Source organism: Chlamydotis macqueenii, chromosome 4, assembly GCF_036417535.1.
Source record: "Chlamydotis macqueenii isolate bChlMac1 chromosome 4, bChlMac1.mat, whole genome shotgun sequence".
NCBI lineage: Eukaryota > Metazoa > Chordata > Aves > Otidiformes > Otididae > Chlamydotis > Chlamydotis macqueenii.
The window spans coordinates 64,246,672-64,269,885 of NC_141559.1; the positions used below are offsets into that span (position 1 = coordinate 64,246,672).

Consider the following 23,214-nt stretch of genomic DNA (forward strand, 5'->3'; position numbering starts at 1 on the left):
AAAATACTGAAAGGCAGCAGAAACTTAACAGGAAAACAATTAAATCTGTCTCAAATATGCCCAAAATTATTTAAATATGTAGAGAATAATCAGCAATCTTCCTGCATAACAGCAACATAACCTTTCATGGCTACAGATGCTCTAAGAAAATAAGGAAATACTACACATAGATTTTACAGAAAGGAAAAGAAAAAATCCCACACATTTCTGGCTCTGACAGGCCAGCTGCTGCAGCTTACAGCTTCACACTGACAGAGCTGAAGGGAAATTGTTCACTCCATTTATAAAGTCTGCAAAAATTTGTCTGCACATGAAAGAAAAAATGACAGCCTCCTTCTGGACAGACATATCTTTGCATGAACAAATATCTTTTTCTTTAAATATTGCTCTCCCTGAAACTACTTGCATGTGACAATGATGGGCAGAGATTTCTTTAGAAACCTTATCACAGGGACACATCCTCAGTGGTGAATTTTGACAGTGATCCTTTAGAAAGAGCTGCTGAAAGCTTGGCAGGTAACCTGCAGGCAACGGAAATTTTTATGAGTTCAAATTCATATTTCAGTTCACACTGAAACTGAAATAAGGACTTCTAGGTCTCTTGCCTACACTCAGTGTAGTTGAAAACTAAGCTTAAACATTTCATATTTTCGCCATTCCAGATAACCGGAGACAGAACGCATTTCACAAACCCACTTATAGCTTTAAAAAATAAACTCACAATACAAACCACCTGTATTCTATCCATATGAACGGCTACATCTCCTTCCCAACATGATGTTCCCTTTCTTCCTCTGCTTTTGAGACATGAACTGTTTTTTCCAGGTGTTGATCTTGCAACAGATTCAGTTCTGTCATATTATGCTAAGCTTTCATGTAAAATGTTTGGACTTTATTTATAAATAGATCATTTTCACATTGCAAAGCTTCTGAACTATTTTGTGAATAACAAGTGATCAGATTTACAAGTCATTCTAAGCATCTGAAAAGGGTGGCAAGACCATCCAGAAAAACATGACCTTAACTGCAGTCTGGAAATATGTTCATGAACTGATCCAAAGCAAAAGTATTGTTTTGATGGAAACAGGAGGGGGGGGAAAAAAAAAAAAAAAAAACCAAAAAAAACACAACACCTAAAATAGTTACGACACACTACAGACTTTACCACTGCCAGCACAGAACATGCAATTTTGAAAGCTACACAATTCACTGAGTTTATAAATTGAGGGGGAGGGAGGAAAAAAAATATTGAGTTTTACTTCTACTGCTGAAAGTATTTTGTAGTCACTGTCAAAATCTACTTAAATTTGTACCTTTTTGTAATTCAGTAGTAATTTGAAACATATTATCATGTAGGAAATGAGGTGCATATCGAAGCTGTTTACAGTGAAGTCAATCACATCTGTCCTACTGCTTAGACTGATGTGATGTTTCGTTCACAGAATATTAGGGAAATTTTCCCAAACAAACCAGTTATATTTAGATAATGAACAGTAAAGCATTTTTTCCTATCACTGTATCAGATACCTCCACTAGTTCAGAAACTGCTAAAAAAAGCAATCAAAGTCTATTCCAAACTAGCATCAGAACTTGTACTTTCTATATTCATCTTACATTGTTACCTGTTTACATAAAAGTTAATATAAATTACTTTTTGGTATAAACTACAATATATACACATATATTTATACATACATATATAAATATATAATTCATATACAGGGCTCAGTATTGTTGTCAGTTCTGTTTAATATTTTTATCAATGATCTGGATGAGGGGATTGAGTGCTCCCCCAGTAAGTTTGCAGATGACACTAAGCTGCGCAGGGAGCGTTGACCTGCTTGAGAGTAGGAAGGCTCTGCAGAGGGATCTGGACATGCTGGACTGATGGGCTGAGGCCAACTGCATGAGGTTCAACAAGGCTGGGTCCTGCACTTGGGTCACAACAACCCCATGCAATACTACAGGCTTGGGGAGGAGTGGCTGGAAAGCTGCCCAGTGGAAAAGGACCTGGGGATGTTGGTTGACAGCTGGCTAAATGTGAGTCAGTAGCATGCCCAAGAGGCCAAGGCGGCCAGCAGCATTCTGGCTTCTATCAGGAATAGTGTGGCCAACAGGACTAGGGAAGTGATCGTGCCCTTGTACTCAGCACTGGTGAGGCTGCATTGTGAATGCTGTGCCCAGTTTTGGGCCGCTCACTACAAGAAGGACATTGAGGTGCTAGAGTACATCCAAGGAAGAACAACAAAGCTGGTGAAGGGTTTAGAGCAGCAGGTGAGGGAACTGGGGTTGTTTAGTCTGGAGAAGAGGAGGCTGAGGGAAGACTTTATCGCTCTCTACAACTACCTGAAAGAAGGTTGTAATGAGGTGGGTGTTGGTCTCTTCTCCCAAGTAGCTAGCAATAGCATGAGAGGAAATGGCCTCAAGTTGTGCCAGGAGAGATTCAGATTGCATATTAGGAAAAATTTATTCACCGAAAGGGTGAACACACTGGAACAGGCTGCCCAGAGAAGTGGTTGAGTCACGATCCCTAGAGGTATTTAAAAGCCATACAGATGTGCCACTTAGGGACATGGTTTAGTGGTGCAATTGCCAGTGCTAGGCTTACGGCTGTACTAGATGACCTTACAGGTCTTTTCCAATCTAAATGATCTGATGATTCAATGTCGTGTCCTTGTAAATGACAGTTCACCATTTAAGCTAAGCATAATCAGTACAGACAGTCAACTTGTATTCTGGGATTTCACAGTCTCAATCTCTCTCATATTTCACAAGAAATGTATATTTAGTATGTAAACTAACTCTGCATTAGCAGAATTTCAGTGTCAGTGCCCATAAATTGCCAACCTATCCTCTCTTTCCTACAGTAGCACAGTGGAGCCCTGGGAAATGGATTTATATCAGTGAAAACTTTCAGACTGCTTATTTTTGTTGATATCTTCTCTATGCTATATATTGGTAAGAAGTACTGTTTAACTCATCTCCAATAAGACCTTATGACCAACATAAATGTTTATTCTACAACAGCAGACAGTACTGTGAAGCAAACTGGCCTTTCTTCAGCAGAACCAGTTATAGCCTACTGAAACATGACACAAGACAAGTGGTACACGCAGGTGTACTGAAAGTCAAGCAGGCCAGCTGAAATTATCTCAATCAGCACTGCCAATTAGAATGTGCCAACTCCGACTAACTAGCTGAGGCTGGAACTTTTCCTTATTTTAAACAACCAAAAAAATACAACACTTCAGATGGTGGTGTAGCAGCTGACAATTACTTTACATTAAATGCATATAGCATTAAAGAGTCATCATTAAATCCTTCCCTCTCACACCTATTTTCACAAATAGCTATCTGCCTTAGGCAGGCAGATTTAGAAGCCACGGTGTTTAGACCCCAATGCAGCACTCAGTCTATAGACTTGCATCAGCTTTCTATTTCAGATCACAAGCTTGGTGGGTCTTTTTGGTTGTGAGGTTTTTTTGTTTGGTTGGTTTTTTGGGTTAGTTGTGGGTTGGGTGTTTTTTTTGTTTAAAAAAAAAAAAAACTACGGTAACAACATGCCTGAAGGTGAAGACAGCAAAAGCAGCTTCAAACCAGCCCTGTATGAAAGTTGTTCCTTCCTAATGGCTGCTATATATCACTTTTTCATGTGAAATTTATCATGTAGCACAGTGCCTCAGGGCAGGGAGGCAGAAAGTAAAACAACATTAGAGTATCAGCCCCAGTACTCCTATGGGCCTCCTCCTACTCCTTTCAGAAATCAAATTACATTTACTGGGAATATTTCATGGCAAGGAGTGAATGATAGCCGTACACTAGGCTTAAAGGTGAGAACAGGCTGAATAGACAATACAGAAAAATGTAAGATTGTTCTGTATCAAGCACATAAAAGGATTCAGAAGTTGGTTTTGTTTTAGCAGGACCTTCAGCAACATCAGCATGAAATATGCTGCCACCAGTAGGTTTTCTAACAGCATGAAAAAGCAAGAGAGGAGTGACCCTGACTATCTTTTTGACAGTTTAACATTACAACTTGTGTTTCCTTTCACACAGAAGGGCCAGTTTGCAGTACTGTACCAGTCCTGCCTAGAACAGCACGCAGCATTGTGTAACTCAGCCTTAGCCACGCCCTGCTTGTACACATTTCCGGCCTTCAGATATTTAAAACCTGAGACACCGAACAATTAAGAAACTGCAAGGCAACCTTAACATCTTTGTGGCATGCAGTTTAGTCCCAGTTGCTGCAGACACACCAGTGCAACACTACCTCTGAATACAACAGGTGATCACACATACAAACATAAAGTCATTTTTTTAATCTTTTTATACCAAATAAATAAGGTACCACACTTTAGGTCACCTTCTACTTTCCACAGAGAAGGAAAGAGTTAAAGAAAAAAACACCCACACATACAAGGCAGGGAAGAAGCAGTTTTGTACTATAGGGCAGTCTACAAGGCATACTAGACATTAAAGGTCACATATGCCAGAACAGTAAAGAAAAACTAGGTTTTTTTAAAGCAATTTCTAAAAACTAGTTTTTGCTAGGACTCAGATTAGTTTGACGATATTGAAACATTAATGAACTCCAGGTTTGACCACTGCAGTTTTACTTTGCTACAAAGTCAGGTCCCAAGGGACAATGTTACATCTCCAAGAATGCAGCACCCTACTTATTCACCAAGACAGGTCAGAGAGCTACCCAGCTGAAGGCTCCTGCACTGATGTTTCAGACTCCCTTACTATTGAGGCTAAATACCTATATATTTCTTTTCAAACAGCAAATTCATATGACTTCAACCCATTAGAGTGGCAAAAAAAAAAGAGAAGGCAGATACAATTGAGACACAAAACTTTCAAAGATAATTGTACAAAGACTGCTATTCAGACATCAAAACAAATGTTCATTTGTCACCTTTGCTGCACTCCTAGCTACCACCTCTTCAAGGTCCTTGTAGAAAAAAAAGAAATATATACTGAAGATGCACCTTTGATTTTAACCCAACAATAACTAAGATACTTAAGAATAGCTGAAAGGCTCTGTGTATAAATACTGCATAGTTAAAAAGAAAAGGACATAGTCAAACCAAATACCATACAACAAGCATACACCAGCATTTACAGAAAGAATAGACACACACAATACTAGAAGTCAGAGGACTATCAGTAAACAGTGTTTTCTGTGCTTTAAATACTATGCTAGTTCCTAGCCATTCCTCTAAACAGTGTTCTCTCTGTAGAATTAATTATGAGATTTAAAAATGTAAATGGTCACAAAACACATAAGTAACATCGACTAAACCAAGTGACAGTCTTGTTTTGTACTAAAGGACTCATTAAAACTGTGTGGCAACACAGCAACAATAGGGTAGATGCTTGATTCCTTCCATGCAAATAAAACCTATAGCAGCCTTGAAATTCCTCTAATTTGCACAAATACACACTATGCCTTAAGGATTCTGCACCAGGTGGGGACACCAAAAGCCTGTCCAGTGCCTTAAATATCAAAATGCAACACTCTGAAGCTTTTTATTATTTTATTAGGTAATTTTTAAAGTTTTGAATGAATCCTCAGGGTTCCATCCATTATACAAGACCCTTCTCAAGCAATTACTTAAAAAAATAACCTGTTTTTCTTAATTCTAAAAGTAAACACCAAAAAGCAACAGTGCACTTGCTATACCATAAACCGTGTTTTCACATTTTTCCCCCCAAACCTAATGTCTCACATTAGCAATATCTTAAACAGAAAGCAATGTTAAGCTATTTGACAAATACTTGAGACAATCACTAAAAAGGTAAGCTTTATGGGAAGGAATGAGCAATTCTACTCAGTATAAACTAAGCAGCAATAGATCCAGAAGACATTTCTGCATAAGCACTAACGGGCACTGTCAAAAGCACTATTTAGAGCTTGTAATTCTCATACAGATACCTCAACAGACTACTTAGCAAAGTTTCAAATTACTGATACTGTCATTTACACTACCTTCAACCCTCTTGTTTAATGCTGTCAAATTCCATTAAACTGGCACTATAAACTATCAGCACGTAAGAAACAAATAAATCAAAATTGCTAAAACATCTAGAAAGGAAATGCAGTATTTCCCACCTAGCCTAATATTAAATGAAAGGAGTTTATTATTTCAGAGGCTTCATTCTTTCTACCAGTCACCAGACCACTACTAACACCGCTTGGGAGTCTCATTCTAAGGGCCTCCCTGTGGTGCAACTTTAGTTTCCTCAACAGGATACACAGCAAAGCCATTATAAGCAGACACAATAAGACCAGACATTCCTCTCAAAACCTTTTGAGTCTTACTCACTCTGCTCACTACATTCAAGAAACCTGGAACAAAGATATACAACAGACAAATTAGATACTTCCGAAATCACTATAGCCCAAATTTTTGAAGTAATTCATAAGTTAGACTAACAATTGTAGGGAGATAATTTTCTCTGATAATTTAGTTGCAAAATTTTCATTGAACAAGATCTTTACTGAATAAGCATTTATAGGAGTATTTGAAGAGATGAGGCCAAAAATTGCTGGTTAAAACATAGTTATTTACTACACAGCAAACACTTAACCAATATAAACACTTAACCTCAGACTGCACTTAAATGACTTCCTACATCAGCAGAATGAACCAATGGTGTGTTCCTAGTTTCATTCCTCTTTTGTTCCTACTTTTAGTTGTTTATTAATATCAACTTTTAGATCTCTATATGCTCACAATTAGCACAACCTCTTCTGAATGGTGTGGGGGGAAAAAAAAAAATTAAGTATTTTTTGCCTAACTCCTCTAACATTCTGGATCACTGGAAATTTCTTTTTTAATCACTGCATCCTGGAATGTATTTGGCAATTAACACTGTACTGCTCATGAAGTATTGTCTTTTGATATTTGAAGTATTTGGCTCAATATATCTATTTCATTCAAATCAAAGTGGGGGAGGGATGGTCGTATTGAATTGTCAGCACATTTTTTCCTGTATCCCAAGTTTAAAAAGATTTTCCAAAATGCTTTGGACTAAGAATTCTAGCTTTTCAAAGCCCCCCAAAAAAGTTTACATAGAAGTGCAAGCAAATTGGACTTTCTACTTAATACGATGTATAACAAAGGTTTAAAACCAGCTTGACAGCAGCCCTTAGTGCTTACTAAATTAAAAACATACTTATCTGGAATTCAGCACTTGCAACAATTACCTTCATAAATTATGACCTTGTACTGATGAGTGTGTAGACTAGCTTAGTTTACTATATACTCAGCACATCAAGAGAAAATTAACACTAGCCAAGCTGAATGAGTTTTTAGTCAGGTTTATGTACACCTATAAATAACAATACCAAAACAGATTCATGAGGATGCTTTAAAAGAAGTCACCTATTTACTACTGTAAACGACTTGATGGAAAAATTGTTGAATTACGTTTATTTCAATAACCACTATCATTTTTAGCTACTCTTCTTCACTTACCTTCAGACGTTTTCCAGCGTTTCCACAGATCCTCAATGGTGATATGTTTGTCTTCTCTGTGCAAGTGACTATGTTTATTAGAGGCATCCTTGTATTGCATATCTTCCCTTAGAAACTGAAGAAAAGGGAAAACATCATCTCAAATGCCAAAATAACAACTTCTGAACAGAAACTACAAGAAAATCAGGCAGAGGAGAATCTTTATTATCTCTTCCTCACGCAAGCAACACGCAATTCATATAAGTTGACTACATCAAACACTCAGCAAGTTAAACACACTTACAGGACTTGATTTTCACAATGACTAAATCTTAGAAAAAACGAAGGTGCAGTTGATGGCATAGTAGGTTTAACATTAGTATGCCTTAGATTTACAGTGATTCCAAGAAGGCACCACACAAGACACACCGTGTACTTCTCTAGTCCGAACACATTTAACTAACTTCCCCTACTTGAAGATAAGGCCAGGTAAGATTTGAATGAAAATGGGCCAGTCATTTACGGATGAGTATTGCTATACCACTTAAATGCAACTGCTTGAGGGGTGAGCAACAGGTCTTAACTAAGTATTACTGAAGTCTTTTGATTAGACAACAAAAATTTGACTTTTATTTCATCAAATTAAAAAACAGAAGTAATCCTAGGGACAATTTTCTTTTTGCTAATCATTCCCTCAGTGATTACACTCTAAGCACAGAAGCATTACACAAAGCTGTTTCATTTGCAGCAATTGATAGGAAGCCTATGTCAAAATACTACACTTTGCCTTTTAGTAAACATGAGAAAAAGGAAGATCCTGCAATCACATCATATATAGTAGTGTTGTATCAGTATTTCAAAAGTCACTACAAACGGGTTCTCCAAATACATACAAGAAAAAAAAGCACTGAACTGTAAACTCCATTTTATTTTTATTTCACACATGCCTAGAAAAGTTGGAAAACAGATTGGCAAACCACCTCCCATTAGTAGTGGAAGCCTTTCAAAGATATTGCTGCAGATATTAGGAGTAAAAATGAATCACAGAATATAGAAGTGTTAAGAATCAACAGTAATTACAGATTATAACTTTAAAATAAGGAAACTGCCACTGACACCAATTTGCTGCTAGAAATCCCCTACCCTTTCCATCTCCATCTGGGAATCGAGGTAATAGAGATAAGGGAGATTAATGAGATAATTTTTATTAATCGCAGAACCGTAGCCGCATAGGGAGTGGGACCCCAGAGATCTTATAATACACATTTGTTAGAAGCTAGCCTAGCATATCTTTAATACAATGGTAAGTCCCAAACACCCCCAAATCCCACCCGCAGAAATAGGCCCTGAGCCATCACTTTGGAGCCAGGAAAACCAAGGAGCATCGCGACCTGTTCTCAAGACCGTATATGGAGATTTCAAGGAGGAGTTTGACCAGCGAATTTGAGGAGGGGGCGTTTTGACGACCACCGAGACCACCAAAAGACCCTCGACTCAAAAGACTGGGCATGCGCGAGTGGGTGGGGAAATGATGTAATGGTTTCTCAGAAAATTTATGTTTATGCATATTATTTCTTGGAATTTAATGAATATGTATAATTAATGTGTATTTAACCCGTGCTGTTGATCAAATGGGTGCGCAAGCTAGGTGGAGCGATCCCCCGTGCGCCCAGCGCTGCAATAAAGAAGTGCCTGCTTCTTAACTTCTCATTGCTGTTAAGGAGTTTTGTTCCAGATTTCGGTAACAATATCAGTCCCTAAAAGCACAGCATGAGCAGTCTCTGAGGGTGGGGACCTTAGTACTAGTACCAGAAGACTAACATGAGAGCTAAGTACTCTTCCACAGATTGCTTGCGCTTGCTTGCTTCAGTTCCTGAAGGATAAGCTGCTCAAACAAAAACAGCTTTAGATAGTCATGACAGCTAACTCAAAAAGCAGCTTTTTATATGGCTGGTCATACGTCATCCTTCAAGCAGAGGTGAGGAAGAATGCCAAGCTAGCAATGCACTGCAGAAGACTCCACTTGTTAAAATTTAGTCCTGGTAATAATTTATCTGCAGAGCTCCTCACATAGGCCCCATTTCTAAGAAATCTAGAGATTATATCATTCAGGAAACTGCAGGCGAGACTGAAGAGTAGTCATTGTTAAACCATAATATTAACTCTTAACAAAAAAGAGACAGTATATGGTAGCAGATATATGCAAGGAAAAGCTAACACATCCCTTTCCCCTTATTACTATTAGGAAGTAAGGGAGTCTAAAAATATGGGAAGGGATTCAAGTTTCTCCTCTAACTGCTAGACTTGGGATAAAGTATAGTTGCCTTCCCTAGTCCAATCACACATATCTTTTGGTTCCAAATACAGATTGGATGCAAACCTTCTCTCATTCATCTACCAATTCAAAACTTTTTTGATTGTCAGACATCAGCTTCCCAAAGCCTTTTGATTCCTAAAATAGCTCCATTTAGCCCATACAAATTGCATGAGCATTTTTAACTACTCTTGCCTATGTATATGAGAAAGGCATACATACACGTAAGAAATATAGAAGAAATTTATGAATTATATGAGAATATTTCAAAATAGCAGCCTGTTGGGGCAGAGGTAATTACAGAACTTCCAAAACACCACGGACCAACTTCCAAAACACCACGGACCAGCAACTGTAAAAAGGTGCAATAAGCACAGAAAAGAACTGATTGCTGCAACTATATGCAAATGTAAAAATATCTGCTGCATAACCTCTGTGGCATATTCCATAGTTCAAGTGTGAACTCTGAGTACTTCCCAAATTGGCACAACTACCATGAAGTTTCCACAGCTAACATGCAATGTGAAATCAAAGGTGGATTATCTTACTCATTCCCACTCCATGTTTACTAAAGGATAAACTGAAGAAAAGGAACCAAATAATAAGAAAACAACAAAAAAATATTATCCACTAATATATCTAAGCTTTTCCAGACTAAATTACAGTCTCAGAGTTGGAGCACCAGTAAAGTACTGATGTCTGGCCGCCTCACCTTTTCCCTTCAGACTGCAAGTACGTGCTATCAACTACGATCCCCAATGTGTCTTTTGGGAACTTGTGAAAAATGTAATAAAAAGACCGAGAAAACTATATTATAGGTCCCTCCCTGTAAAGACTATCTCCCTTCATATGGGGATTCACATACAAGTTACCGCTCACTCTTCAGCTTTCTAGTGACCGGTGACGGCCTGCCCTTGGAGACTCCAAATGTCAGGTGCGGACATTTGTTTTTAGGCTGATCAAGTTTCTGAAGAAGAACAGGATGGAATAAATATACGCTGTATGTAAAGGTTTTGGCACATTTTGCATCTCCTCAGCTAAAACTCAGACTTCAGATCAGTTTTGTTCTTAAGAAATAAATTTTTTCTATCTTTACTGCTAGCTGTCAGCAAAGGCCGTAAAATACTTTAGGACAAGAATGTTTGAACCGTTACAGGTGCTGTCAAGGAAAATCCGAATTGCTGCTAACAACACTATATACAGGGTTAGCAATAAAGAAAATGAATATGCCACCTGAGAAACAGAAAAGCTTCAGGGTGCTATGTTTCACCCCAAAGCACTATAAGGTACTATAAGAAAGAATTCTGATTTTAAAAATGGGACGGATATAGGTTCCCTTGGCACCCAGATAAGCAATGCAAATAACAGTTTATGGAAAGCTTGCAGCATTTCACGTCATTCTGCTATAGAGCCCGCAGAGGGAGCAAGAGTTAAGGTATGAACTCCCGCTCTCACCGCACTGCAGAGCACAACCAGCCACGGTAAAAAGTTAACGGGGAAAAAATGAAAAGCGCAATTTCAAATGTCATCTTGAATACAGAAAACAAACACAAGTTCAAAGCACAAGATTTCCCAGGAGAGAACAACGACAGTGGAAAAGATCTGTTCTATGCTGACAGACTGTTTAGACTACGTGACTAAGTCCCTTTTTTAAAAAGCAGACTGACAACACACAAACTTGTTGCATTTAGTAATCAGTACATGGCTGCTCCTCAGAGGGAGAGATTATACACTTATGAGAATTTGTTCAAGAAAAGAAGAGTCCCTCTTTTGTTCAATCCTACCCATATTGCACCCAGATTCTGTGAGAATAACCACGATGACTTCCTCTATGAGGTTCTCTAACAGCAGATGGTCACAACGGTACAGTTAGTGTGCACAGCTAGAAAGAGGCTGTCATGTTTCAAAGAACGCATGAATTTAATAATTAAGAGATACATGATATCATCAGACATCTTTCTTTTGTTTAAAAGATCTCTGTTTCAAAACTGGCCTAATATGGAAGTTCTCCTTTAAGAAAAGGCATTGTGTCCTAAATTGAATAAAGCCATAAAAACAGAACAACTCTGGTAAAAAGAGAGAGGATTTTTCTGTTCTTTGTCATGGCAGCTAATCTCTCTTCTGTCGCCCTGGTCATTAAGTATACAAAGAAAAGGTTAGAAAAATAACTCTAAATAGGGAGGTTAAAAGAATAAGCTCTAATAAAAAACATCTAAGGATTATCTTAGCCAACATAATTACTGAAGAGGGAGAAGGCCTTTTAAGACTACAAAGTTGAAACCAAGAAAGCAACAGATAAGTTACTCAAAAACTGTGTGAAACAAAAAAAAAAAACAAACAACCCCCCCCCCCAAAAAAAAAAAAAAAACCCCACAGTTTGTCAAAGTAGTTACTTCAAAAACAAGTAGAGAAAAAAACCCGCCACATCTAGACTCTAAACTGGAGTTTGGATACCGAAACTACCATAACAACTGTGCCTCTACAAAAATTCACGTCCCAAAGCCCAAGGTTCAGCAGTGTAATAGGTGGAGAAGACATTTTCTCCACTTGTGGAGCCCTGGAAAAGAGTTACAAGGTCATGCACACCACAACCTTCCTTCCTCTTCAGAAAACCTTTAGTACTGGAACATTCACCAAAATTCAGTCCACTCTTAACCATAAACTAATTTAAAATAAATAAATAAATAAATGCCACCAAACCACCAACCTTTCCAAAAGAGGAAAAAAAAAAGACACATCAAATTCCAGTGCCAGTTTGTCATGGAGAGAACAGTTACAAACTAAAGCTACATGCATTAATACAAAAAGTTGAAATATGTTAAAATATAAAAGTTGCAAGAGATGCTTGCTCCTTGAAGAGCAAATGAACAATTGCATAATTTTGCAAACACCAGTGCAAAAGTAAAAGTAACTACACTCACTAAATGCAGAAGGAAGTACTCATATGCTATGTTTATATTTTGTTCTGGGTGAACGCTCAAATTTATGATTTTCAGTTTCACCAACTTAAAATAGATGCTCTGACAAGTTTACTTTAAGAGCAATTAGTAACATCTCCTAAGTATTACTGTCTTACTTGAGCAGCTATTCCTTAAACAGTGTTACTTCCGTCAGTTTTATTCCTTCAAAAGAAAATCTGCAGAAGTTACAACTTCAGTTTTCTTATACTTCTACCTTCAGATACAGCCAGTCACCATGAGACAGCATTTTAGTACATTCCCTCTCGTCTACTGCTACCAGACCTGTTGCAGCTACTGCAGTGTCACACTTATTGATGAAGTTATGATGGCAAGTGTGCTTTCAAAAGGCAACATATTACGATTCAGGTATGACAGCACTCAACTGTCTACACTCTAGAAACAGCTTCCAAAGATGTTACACAGTAAAACAATAAAGTGTATTTAAGCATAATAGAAACATTACTAGAAAAATGTAGGACAGCCATGAAAGTGTTACCAAATACATCTTAAGTAATCTACAAATTCTATTGAAAAAAGATTATTGCAGCTCAAAACAAAGTTGTAATTATTCTACTGCAAAGTAAACTGCAATCTCTTCAAAGCCAAGTCAGAATTTCCAAGGGGGCATTTCATTGTAGCAGGACTAAATGCCCGCAGTGCTACATAAACAGGTGCAGACAGCTACATATTAGCTTAAATACCTCCAAGGAGGCAAGGCATGAGGTAGGTCTGATCCAAATCACATTGGAACAGGTTTCTATGCAACTGTACCCATGATAACGCGTGCCACCTCTCTACAGGACTTCTTTGCACAGGCACAGTCGAAGACTAACACGGTCATAATGTTTTCAGACAAGACCTGGCTCCTACCTATTCTGCTCTGATAAAACAGACTGTGTAGACATTCTCAGAGTTGCTTACAAAACTTCAGGAGGCTAAAGGACACCCTGCCTGAAGACAAATATATTAGCAGTTGAATGACAAACTTCAACGCAAAAAAAGACTTTTATCAACAGATGTACATCAAATTAAGGGAATCAACTAACCCAACAGCTTTGGGGTAAAAGTTTTGCTACGCTGCTTAGGAAGCTCAAAATACTCGTTTGAAAGAGCAATGTTCATAACAGAATGTTCTTGCACAGTGAGATATAAAACACACTTGGGAAGCATCTCTGTATTATGCAAAACAGTTACAAGTTTTCGGTTTCCGAACCACTGCAGCAGGTATTCTCTGCCGTACAGAAATTTGCCTAACCAGCTGACACTGAAGTATAAACTAATTTACACAAATATGAACACCAGTTTAAAAACCTTTTATTATATAAATAAGGATGAAACCAGAATACTAAGGGAACTTTAAATGACCTTTAACATCTTACTGAGTGTGTATTTGCAGACAATAAAATGAAGCAAGAGCTCAGTCTATAGCGGAACCTCTCCCAGCTGAAATTACAACACCTGGGGTAGGCTCCTGAAGTTTAACACGGTTCCAAGATGCACTAAATTAAGGAAAACCAAGCTTTTGAACTAAGTCATCCATTATTTTTTAACGTGTGTTCCATACATAGCTGTACTTCCCTTCTCTCCCCAAATCTTCTGCTAAATCTTTACTCCCTCCAAGATGTAACAATCGAAAGGAAGATAAATTCTGCACATAAATTTGCTTTTGCTCAAGAATACAGAAGAGCTATTCACTTATGAGTCATCCTGAGTTTAATGTTAAATTCTGAAAGTGTTTTTTTCACCTTGCAATTAATGCTCCTAACATTCAAAATATACTTACTTAAAATGGGAACATCTTAGTATCTAGTTCTTCAGGATTTCCTGTCATGGAATTTCTTGCAATTTTGCCAGAAGTACTTAGTACTCACTACTGTCCAGAACAGATAATTGAAATGAATAAATCTCTGGTCCAAACTACTAAGTCACATTTCATTCATCTCTTAAGAAATCAAAAAAACCAAAAGATATCCACAGACTTCTTTCACCAACTCATCTTTACACAAACTGAATAGGCAGCTCCATTTCAGCAGTAATTCAGAAAAATAACTAGATATTGAAAAATTACATGTTAAATTTTAGATCAGATTATTACCAGGAAGCATAGACAACTGAGAATATGACTAGCAAATTAGTTACATAACAAAAAATAAGTAATAAGAACACGCACTGGTTCTCCTTTATTATAAAACCTTTAGTCACAAATTAATACTAAAGGGAGGCATACTGACGCATAAGTTTCTGGACTCACCCTAGTTCTATAAACTAGTACTTTTTAACTCAGTTGTTTACACTTGACCTCCGTATCTTCTCTGTTTTTATTTCCTTCTGGATTCTCCATTTTACTTTTTTTTTTTCCTTTTTTAGACTCCACCTCTTCATCTTTTCTCAAAAAACACAGCATACTCCCTCAAGACACTGTTTGTTCCACCTCTCTTGGATTATTTGCATCTTGGATGCAAATATGACCTCAAGCCTTCAAACAGCCGCCTCACAGAGTCCATCTATCCAGAAATGGTCACTTCAAAGGAAGATCTTGGGTTGTCAGGTATTGTGCCTCTGTCAAACTTACTACAGCCAGTCAAACCTACTGTAGCCAGAATGCTATATTACTGTTGCCACTCCTGACCAGATAATACTAGCTACTTCTTTTGCTTTAATTGCTGTGTAGAAGGCAATCATCCTCCCTCTTTTAGGTCACTAAAAGCTAGATTCTTTCTGATTCTTTTCTCCAGACAACATTTTGAGTAAGGCACTTCTGCATATCACCCCAGAGGTTTCAACTTCTTTGACCATACTGTTAAAATCCATTCTCTGATCATTTCATACTTTCAGTACTGCAGTCTTTTCTTCTCCACATGGTGTTTTTGTCCTTTTTTTTTTTTTCTTTTTTGGTGGCGTTTTTGTGGGGGGTTTGTTAGGTTAAGTTTTTTTGTTAAATAATTATGCAAGTACAATCATAAAAAAACCGCAAACAAAATATCAAGATATTAAGTGATCTATCCAAAGATCCCACGCAAAGCTGTGGATTCATGCCATTAGCTTTATGTGACATCAGACACACAGCAAGATACTAATATTTCAATAACATCAAGTTATTCCATTTCTACAGAGAGATTCCTTGAGGAAATGACTTGATGCAGGATCTACATGCAGAGGTTCTTTGGAAACAGGAAAAATCTATGTAAATAGTGAACATATGATAAGTCTGTCTTACTGCTTGTGCCTCTTCATCATTAAAAAGAATCATGTACACGTGGTGTAACAGATGCTTCCTGTGGCAGATAGCCTCCCACAACACATGACTAAAACCTCAGTTAGTAATATGCTCTTCCTTTCAGCTACCCTTTTACAGCCTACCTCTTTAAACCAGTTTAAACAATTGCAATCTTTTGTACGTTAATAATAAAGTAATAATAGCAGGAGCTAGATTTGATAGAGAAATTTATATTAGCCTGCCCTAATGGTAGGTATAGTCATCTTCCACATTCTTCCTTTTTTCTCTTCTCCACTGTACCATACTCTCTGGTTTTCACACTGTGATAGTCTACTTTACAGAAATTAGTAACTGCACAGTAAAGCATATGCTACTTTAAAGTAATTATTTATTACTAATTTATTATCCAAACAATGGTTTGGGGTTTTTTTAAGTTATGCTTCTTCTTTTGAAGTACATAATTCTACATTGAAAATTCAAGGCAAGTATTAAAAAGTTATGTGAGTCCCGACTGCAAAAAAAATTCAAACATGTAAGTAGCTATGACAAAAGCTCATTTTTCCACATAATTTGTAATAACTAAAATTAGAAAAGTATATTCTAGTGAATTTAAAAGTTCAAGTTTTTTCACCTTTATACTGCTCTTAAATTATACCATCTAGTCCAACCTAGGTAACAGACCAAAGAATAAGGAAAAATTACACATAATCAGTCCGTGCTCAAACTAGAGCCCCTCTATCTTCCTTAGAAGACTTCAACAAATCCCTCATGTTTCAGTGACTAATGAATGCTGTGCTAAAAATGTAGATCAAGTTTTTACACATCAATTTCATCAAGGTCAAATACAAGCTTCTTTCCAGTCCACACAAGGTAGATCCAAAAGGCTTCCAGTATCAGACAATTTCTGAGCAAATATTTTCTTATAAAAGTTCAAATTTTCTTCTATCACAGAGAAATTCTCTCTCTAGCGAATGATTTTATGTGAGACTTCATTTTACAGAGGAAAAACAAGTAAAGCATAAAAGAAGGCATGAGGAACATTAGGAAAAATAACAGGCAGTGTGCAAACGAAGTGCCTGGAATCACTGTTGGGAGTTCTCAACTGGATTAGCAAATTAAAATAAATAGTTCAACATCTTTAGCTCGTTACCTTCCACTCTCAAAATAACTTATTTACAAGAACTTCCTTCCTTGGTGTAAGTATACACTTGTAATTTCTAACACTGCTTTACTGTTATAAAACAGCAGAAAGTTATTATACATTGTCACATTTTTCCTGCCAAATAGAAAGCTGAGGAACATCTAATCAACATAGTGCTCTTCCAGGAGTCTTGCAAGCAAAAAGAATGCAGCATGAAACAGGAAATCTATTACCCTGCTGTTAAGTAAAATCTCTGTATTTCACACAAGCTTTACTTCTAATCAAGTTTGGGGTTTTTTTTTAATTAACAGTCTTCATTCTTAATCAAAGCAAGTAGCATTACCCACTGTGACAGAAAAAAAAAAACCTGGTTTTGAAATAGTGCATATTAGGACATATTTAGTATATATTCAGACCTACTGTAATAAGGTAACTACGAACTAGATAACTATGTCATTTAAAATGTCAGATCTTTTAAGATCATGGTAAAGACACTGTAAGAGCACTACAACAAGAATACACAGGCTACTAGTTGAATTCACAATTACGTTGCATGTCTCATTAATTTCAGGTTTGCTTTTAATGTCTTAGAAGAAAGCACTCTATGAAAATACATATTCATCACTGATGTACATGGAAACTGTACCAAAAAAAAGCTACTTTAGAAGGGTTTTTAATTAAATATTTCTTCAGTAATTAAAAATGAGCTAGCAGAAGAAAGGGCTACATTTCAGTCATCTTATTTTATGCACAGTGAGTAGTTTGAACATATAGTTTCACTCATCTCATTACAGCTATAACAGCACCCCTCACGAACTGTTCTAATTTCAGCCATTTAAACAAGTTTTAAGAGTAGCTTCTGTTGTTTGGATTTACCTCAACATTCCTCTGGAAAAGGAAGAAACTTAAGGACAGATATAAAGATGATTCACTGGAAACCAGGACAGATCTTTGGAATACTAATAAAAAGTTTCCAATGTACAAATATTTCAGTATTTTCTTTTAACTTTCACGTATAACAAATGCAGCACAAGTCAAGAGGATCACACAATGCTGAGAAGCTCCTCAGAAAGCTCACACTCTATCACTGTTTCAGTTTGCAGACTGGACTGTGGCTGTCCTAAACATTAACAACAATAACAAAGCATTTTGCGATAACAGAGCCAGGCTATTTCTTTCCAGTGCCTGAACTGCCCTACCATGACACCTCCTAAGGTACAGAGATTTTTTTCCTCCAGAGTTAAGTAGTACATTATTTTATCCTGGATCATTCTCTCTATTGCACTGTATCTCTTCAGAAAACTTGTATCGACCAAGCATCTATCATTTCCGAAGCTGTTTGTACATAGTCACACAGAAAAGTAAGTAGCATCACATTAAACTTGACAACGATAATTCACAACTTAACTAATTCAGGGAGAACAATCTTCCCTGAGATACTATAAAAAAGGGACAGGAGATCAGGGGACATCTTCAGTCCCGTTCCTTTCTCAAGCCTGTACCTGAGAACTGCCAGAAAGTAGAACCAAGAACAATGAAACTACATGAGTATTTCCATTTCTACCCAATAATTTTGAGAGTCCAAATGGTAAAGTTGAGTAAGGGCAAGTCCTTTGCCAGGACCACCAGGAGCTTGCCTACCAAACTCATTCGAGCACAATCACAAACTCCAGGCAGGTCTGAATAACCTTCCTCAGTTCATAGCATCTAATCTACCATTAACCTACAGCAGGAGGTGCTTGCTACTTCCCTGTATAATGTAAGCAAAAATACACGAGAAAGCTTTCTAGACTGCTGTCTGTAACAGGTGTTGTTTTGCACCATGAAGCATCTGGAACAGATCTAAAATAAACAGGAAAGCTCAGCGATGCCTTAAGAAAGAAAATCTTAGAGTAAAGAAACTAAAATACCAGGTGGCAGACCATGCCAACTCATAGCATTATAGTCATATAAAACCTTCCTTTAGTCTAGAACATTGGACAATAATATTCCATTTCAGACAATTCTAGAAATCAGACTTTCCTTCCACATTTGGCTGTGGGAAGGGCTGAATTAAGAAAAATCAGCAATGACTACTCAAGTGGTGAAACATAAAGAACAGCTACACAAAACAAAAGGAGGGGAAAAAAAAAAAAAAAAAAAAGAGACAGACCTCATGTATGCATAAGTCAAGAATTTTTGCTCCTACCTCATCGCTTTCATCTACTTCAATACCACCATCTTTGTCATCATCCATTTGCTTATGGATCATGCGGAGAGCTTCTAGGCTGAATCGGTCCTCCTCAGTAAAGCATGGCGGGCTGAGTGAACTGCAAGGATCTACAGTGGAGGGAAGGAAAAAAAAAGGAAAAAAAAAACCAAAACCAGAAACATTAGCTACTGTCACTCTAGAATATAAAGCTCCCAAACAAGAGAAACAGCTCAAAATTCTGTATTTGTCTATGTAATTCACTGCACATAACCACCCAGTCATAGACGTCAAAAAGGACGCTGTAAAATAATCATAGAATCATTAGGGTTGGAAGGGACCTTTAAAGGTCATCTAGTCCAATCCCCCTGCAAGGAGCAGGGACAATAATAATTCTTACCAAAAAAAAAAAGTGAAAGGAGGAAGAAGAAAAAAAAAAATAAAATAAAATAAAGGAAAGAAAAAAAATCCATGAAGGAAGCCCAAAGAATAGGCCAGAATAGCTTAACTCTTAGATTTTAATTTTTTTTTTTCCCCACCCTGGTAACTGCTATCTCTACCTCTTCTTCTATCATCCACCTTTATTAATACATCACTGCAATAGCAAATGAAGTTATTGCATTTTCCAACCTCCTTTCTGAAAGCCTGGGCTAAACAGAGCAGTGGAGGAAGAGAAAAAGAACAGTCATGTCCTATAATCATAGCCTCATAGACAGATAACAAAGGGATGGTAACCACACTGCAAATCAAATTCAAAGTAGACAGTACTATTGAATGCAAAATACTCAAGAAGGACTGCAAGAGAAGAAAGCACATCAGAAAGAAAATTGAACTGGTAATAATACATGATATCTCAGTCCTATATGCTCTGACCAAAAACAGGAATCACTGTGGAGCAGGATTTCAGGTCAAAACCAGGATGTTTTCACTTGCATTCATTACGGAAAGCTTCTGACTTGTGTGTATCTGATGGCTGCTTCCACCATGTCAGACCGTTACATCTCTATTTTTTCACCTACACAAGGCACAAGTCAAGTGCTCCAAAACTCTACAAAACATGACAATCAACCATCAAAGACTGGTCTTTCACAGACCTTGGCATTAACTAATAGCTAGCTATTTCATTTAATTCTGATGTAGCTGACAGCATCAAAGAACAGAACATAGAGAAGAACACAGAAATCATTTTTGAAAGTTCAAGTTCACTAAGATAGTGAGATCCCACTGTAAAAGCCATTGTAAAAATGCACTGACTATACCCATAAACTGGTACAGTCCACTTTAATCGTATCAATATAAATACAAATTGAGGCAGCATATGAGTAATTTTTGCTTCTTCTAGCTTATCAAATGATTAAGATTCATGTGACTACAGAATTTATTAAAGGCTCATTTATGTAAGTAATGAAAAGGAAACACACATAAAAGGGGATAGGATCAAGAATTTGCACAGCAAAATAGATGCGTTAGTATTGAGTTTGTACAATTTTGCCTGTCTTTATTATAATGCAAAATAATAAAAATAATGAATGCTGATAAGACCCAGCTTGCATAAGGCTTCAAAGCAGAAGCACGAAAGTAGCAACCATGGCACAGCGGGAATCTCAGACGCAGGACTGATCCCTAGACATGACTCAATACATTCTTACTTTATACACCAATTGTATTATACAGAAATTAATGGTTACTTGCTATCTGTGCTCATGTATCAACTAAAAACAACAACAAAAAACAAACAAACAAAAAACCAAACACCTCTACTGACACTGTCCCAGCAATGAGATATGCTAGTGTTAGAACTACTTCATATAAATCAGAAAGACAAATTACTGAACATTAAACCAGGCCAACCACAAACAGCTCTCAGCTTTTGAATGCAACCAATATTTCTTGAAAGAAAGTGAAACTGTGGAATTTTTTACATTAAAAAAAAATTATGTATTTTATTTGTCCACCTTTGTTTCATTAGAAAAGGTTTAACTTGCATAATACCCAGCCTTTACATTTTTGCCTTGCAATGAAAAAATTACTATTATTGCAGGGCTTAAGGACTTATCCCTGTAATAGAGTGCTTGGTGTAGAAAGGCTTCCCTTGCAATAGTAATGAAAGTTCTGCTAATAATTAAATCCCAATAGTCATGAACTAAGAACATGACACTACTTATATACAATCATATATCAGAAGAATCATCCTTGTACTGCAAGATTAGATCTATACTGCGTTTTAGATTAAAATCAAGCATCATCAGAACAGATAAACAGGTCCCTCAAACACACTCAACTACTTTAATTTGTAATTAGCTCAATTCTTAAATAGAAGAAAACATCAGATAAACAAGGTTCACAGTTTGCAAAGACCCACTCAAATGCTATTCCACTTCGTTCAGCTGAAAGCCCAGCTTTTCAAATCAAAAATGTTTTCTCAGACTACATTTTCTCAACACTGAGGTGGAGCAGTTTCTTAATCATAGTACTTATTTATCTTAAATATGCCCCTTTTGGTTATTTAGGCACGAAGGCACTTTAAAGAGCTACGGCTTTTCTTGAGAGAAGTAAAACAGCCTGCTTGTGCTTCAAATGTCCCATGCGCTGGCTCCAGGAACACTTGATCTCTCTTAAGAGACTACAAGGAGTTCAAATTGCTTCTTTTGAGACGGAGAAACACGAAGTAGGACCACATTTCAACTGTAACAAAAATTAACCCACTCTGAACAGAATCCAGATTTACCTTCAGGCTTGTTTACATATGGTAAAATTAAACATTCCCAGACATTTGTCATCCCCCTCTTCAGAGAGCAAGCTCAAAATAAAAACTTAAAAAGCCACAACCTAAAGAATAAGTGAAAAGCATTCCACAAGCATACCTACCGAAGCCCTACTAAATCCAAAAATCAGCTGATGGAAATTTAATCATCTGCAGGTCTGCAGAAGATTCTAAAATGAAGTATTTTGCCCAACTTGCACAGCAGAAACAATTCGAATTAATACTAGTTAGAAACTTCTCAAACCTACAGTTAAGATAAAAGCCAAGAGGAAAGTTCTCAAGACAGAGCAAGCACCACAAATATAGGCCTGAGGCCTTGTAACAAATTATAAGACTAGTTGATAATTTATTTTTCACTTTCAGTCCACCCTATTGAAGGTGTTACGGGATTCTAAAACTTCTATTGTAATTTAAGGAGAAACTTAATTTCCTCTCTGAAACAATTTCTCCACCCTAGTCTGGTGTGTTGTCATAAATACACTTAGTCCAAAATCATCATCACAGGAAAGAGCACAGAGATAATATCAAGAAGTCTACTCACAAAGTGAACCTGGCAGCTTAGAATTTGACCCTTCCTTTAACAAACAGCACAGAGCAATTAGCAAAGCAAATAAAGGAGATACAGTTTAGATGAGGCAGACAAGAGGCCTACCAGCACACCATATGTCGCTCTAGGCAGGAGTTACTTTACAGCCCAGTTTTTAATGCTGCTCAGAAGAGAGGAAGTTTCAAAACTTCTGGTCATGATAAGGAGGGAATTTGTTACTAAAAAAAATTAAATGTCAAATTTATGGCTCAACAAACTTGGCAGAGGCTTTTGAACCAAAAACTTTCCTCCTACCTTGTAACTGCCTCCTAGCTCTGAGGCAAGAGAAAGTGGTGTTCACCAGTTTCGGGAGCTGTGCAAAGCCATGGGTACAGACCAGTCATAGGAGACAGCTTGATCATGAACCGAGGACAGAGTTATCCAACCTGGTATGCAGGAAACCTTCTATTTACAGACAAGGGGAAATTAACAGCATGCTTTTTTTTTTCCTTCCTTCCTTTTCTCTCCCCCCCCCCCCCCCCCGCCTCTTTTTCAATAAGGTTAAAATAAGGTGAGACTAGAAGGAAAACTTCAGTTCAAAATTCTCCTAAACTTTAGAATCACAGCTTTTTCATCTCATT

The 23,214-nt window shown here is 37.2% G+C and overlaps 1 protein-coding gene across 2 annotated transcripts in view; it reads right to left on the minus strand.

Moving 5' to 3' along the window:
• Nucleotides 1-23,214, minus strand: part of STIM2 (stromal interaction molecule 2) — a 68,673-nt gene that overhangs the window by 10,909 nt on the left and 34,550 nt on the right. For both annotated transcript variants that reach the window (XM_086746770.1, XM_086746771.1), the window contains exons 2-3: nucleotides 19,284-19,414; nucleotides 7,485-7,599 (exon numbers count right to left, since the gene is read on the minus strand). In XM_086746770.1, coding sequence (XP_086602896.1) covers nucleotides 7,485-7,599; nucleotides 19,284-19,414 — 246 coding nt within the window. The remainder of the gene's footprint in view (nucleotides 1-7,484; nucleotides 7,600-19,283; nucleotides 19,415-23,214) is intronic.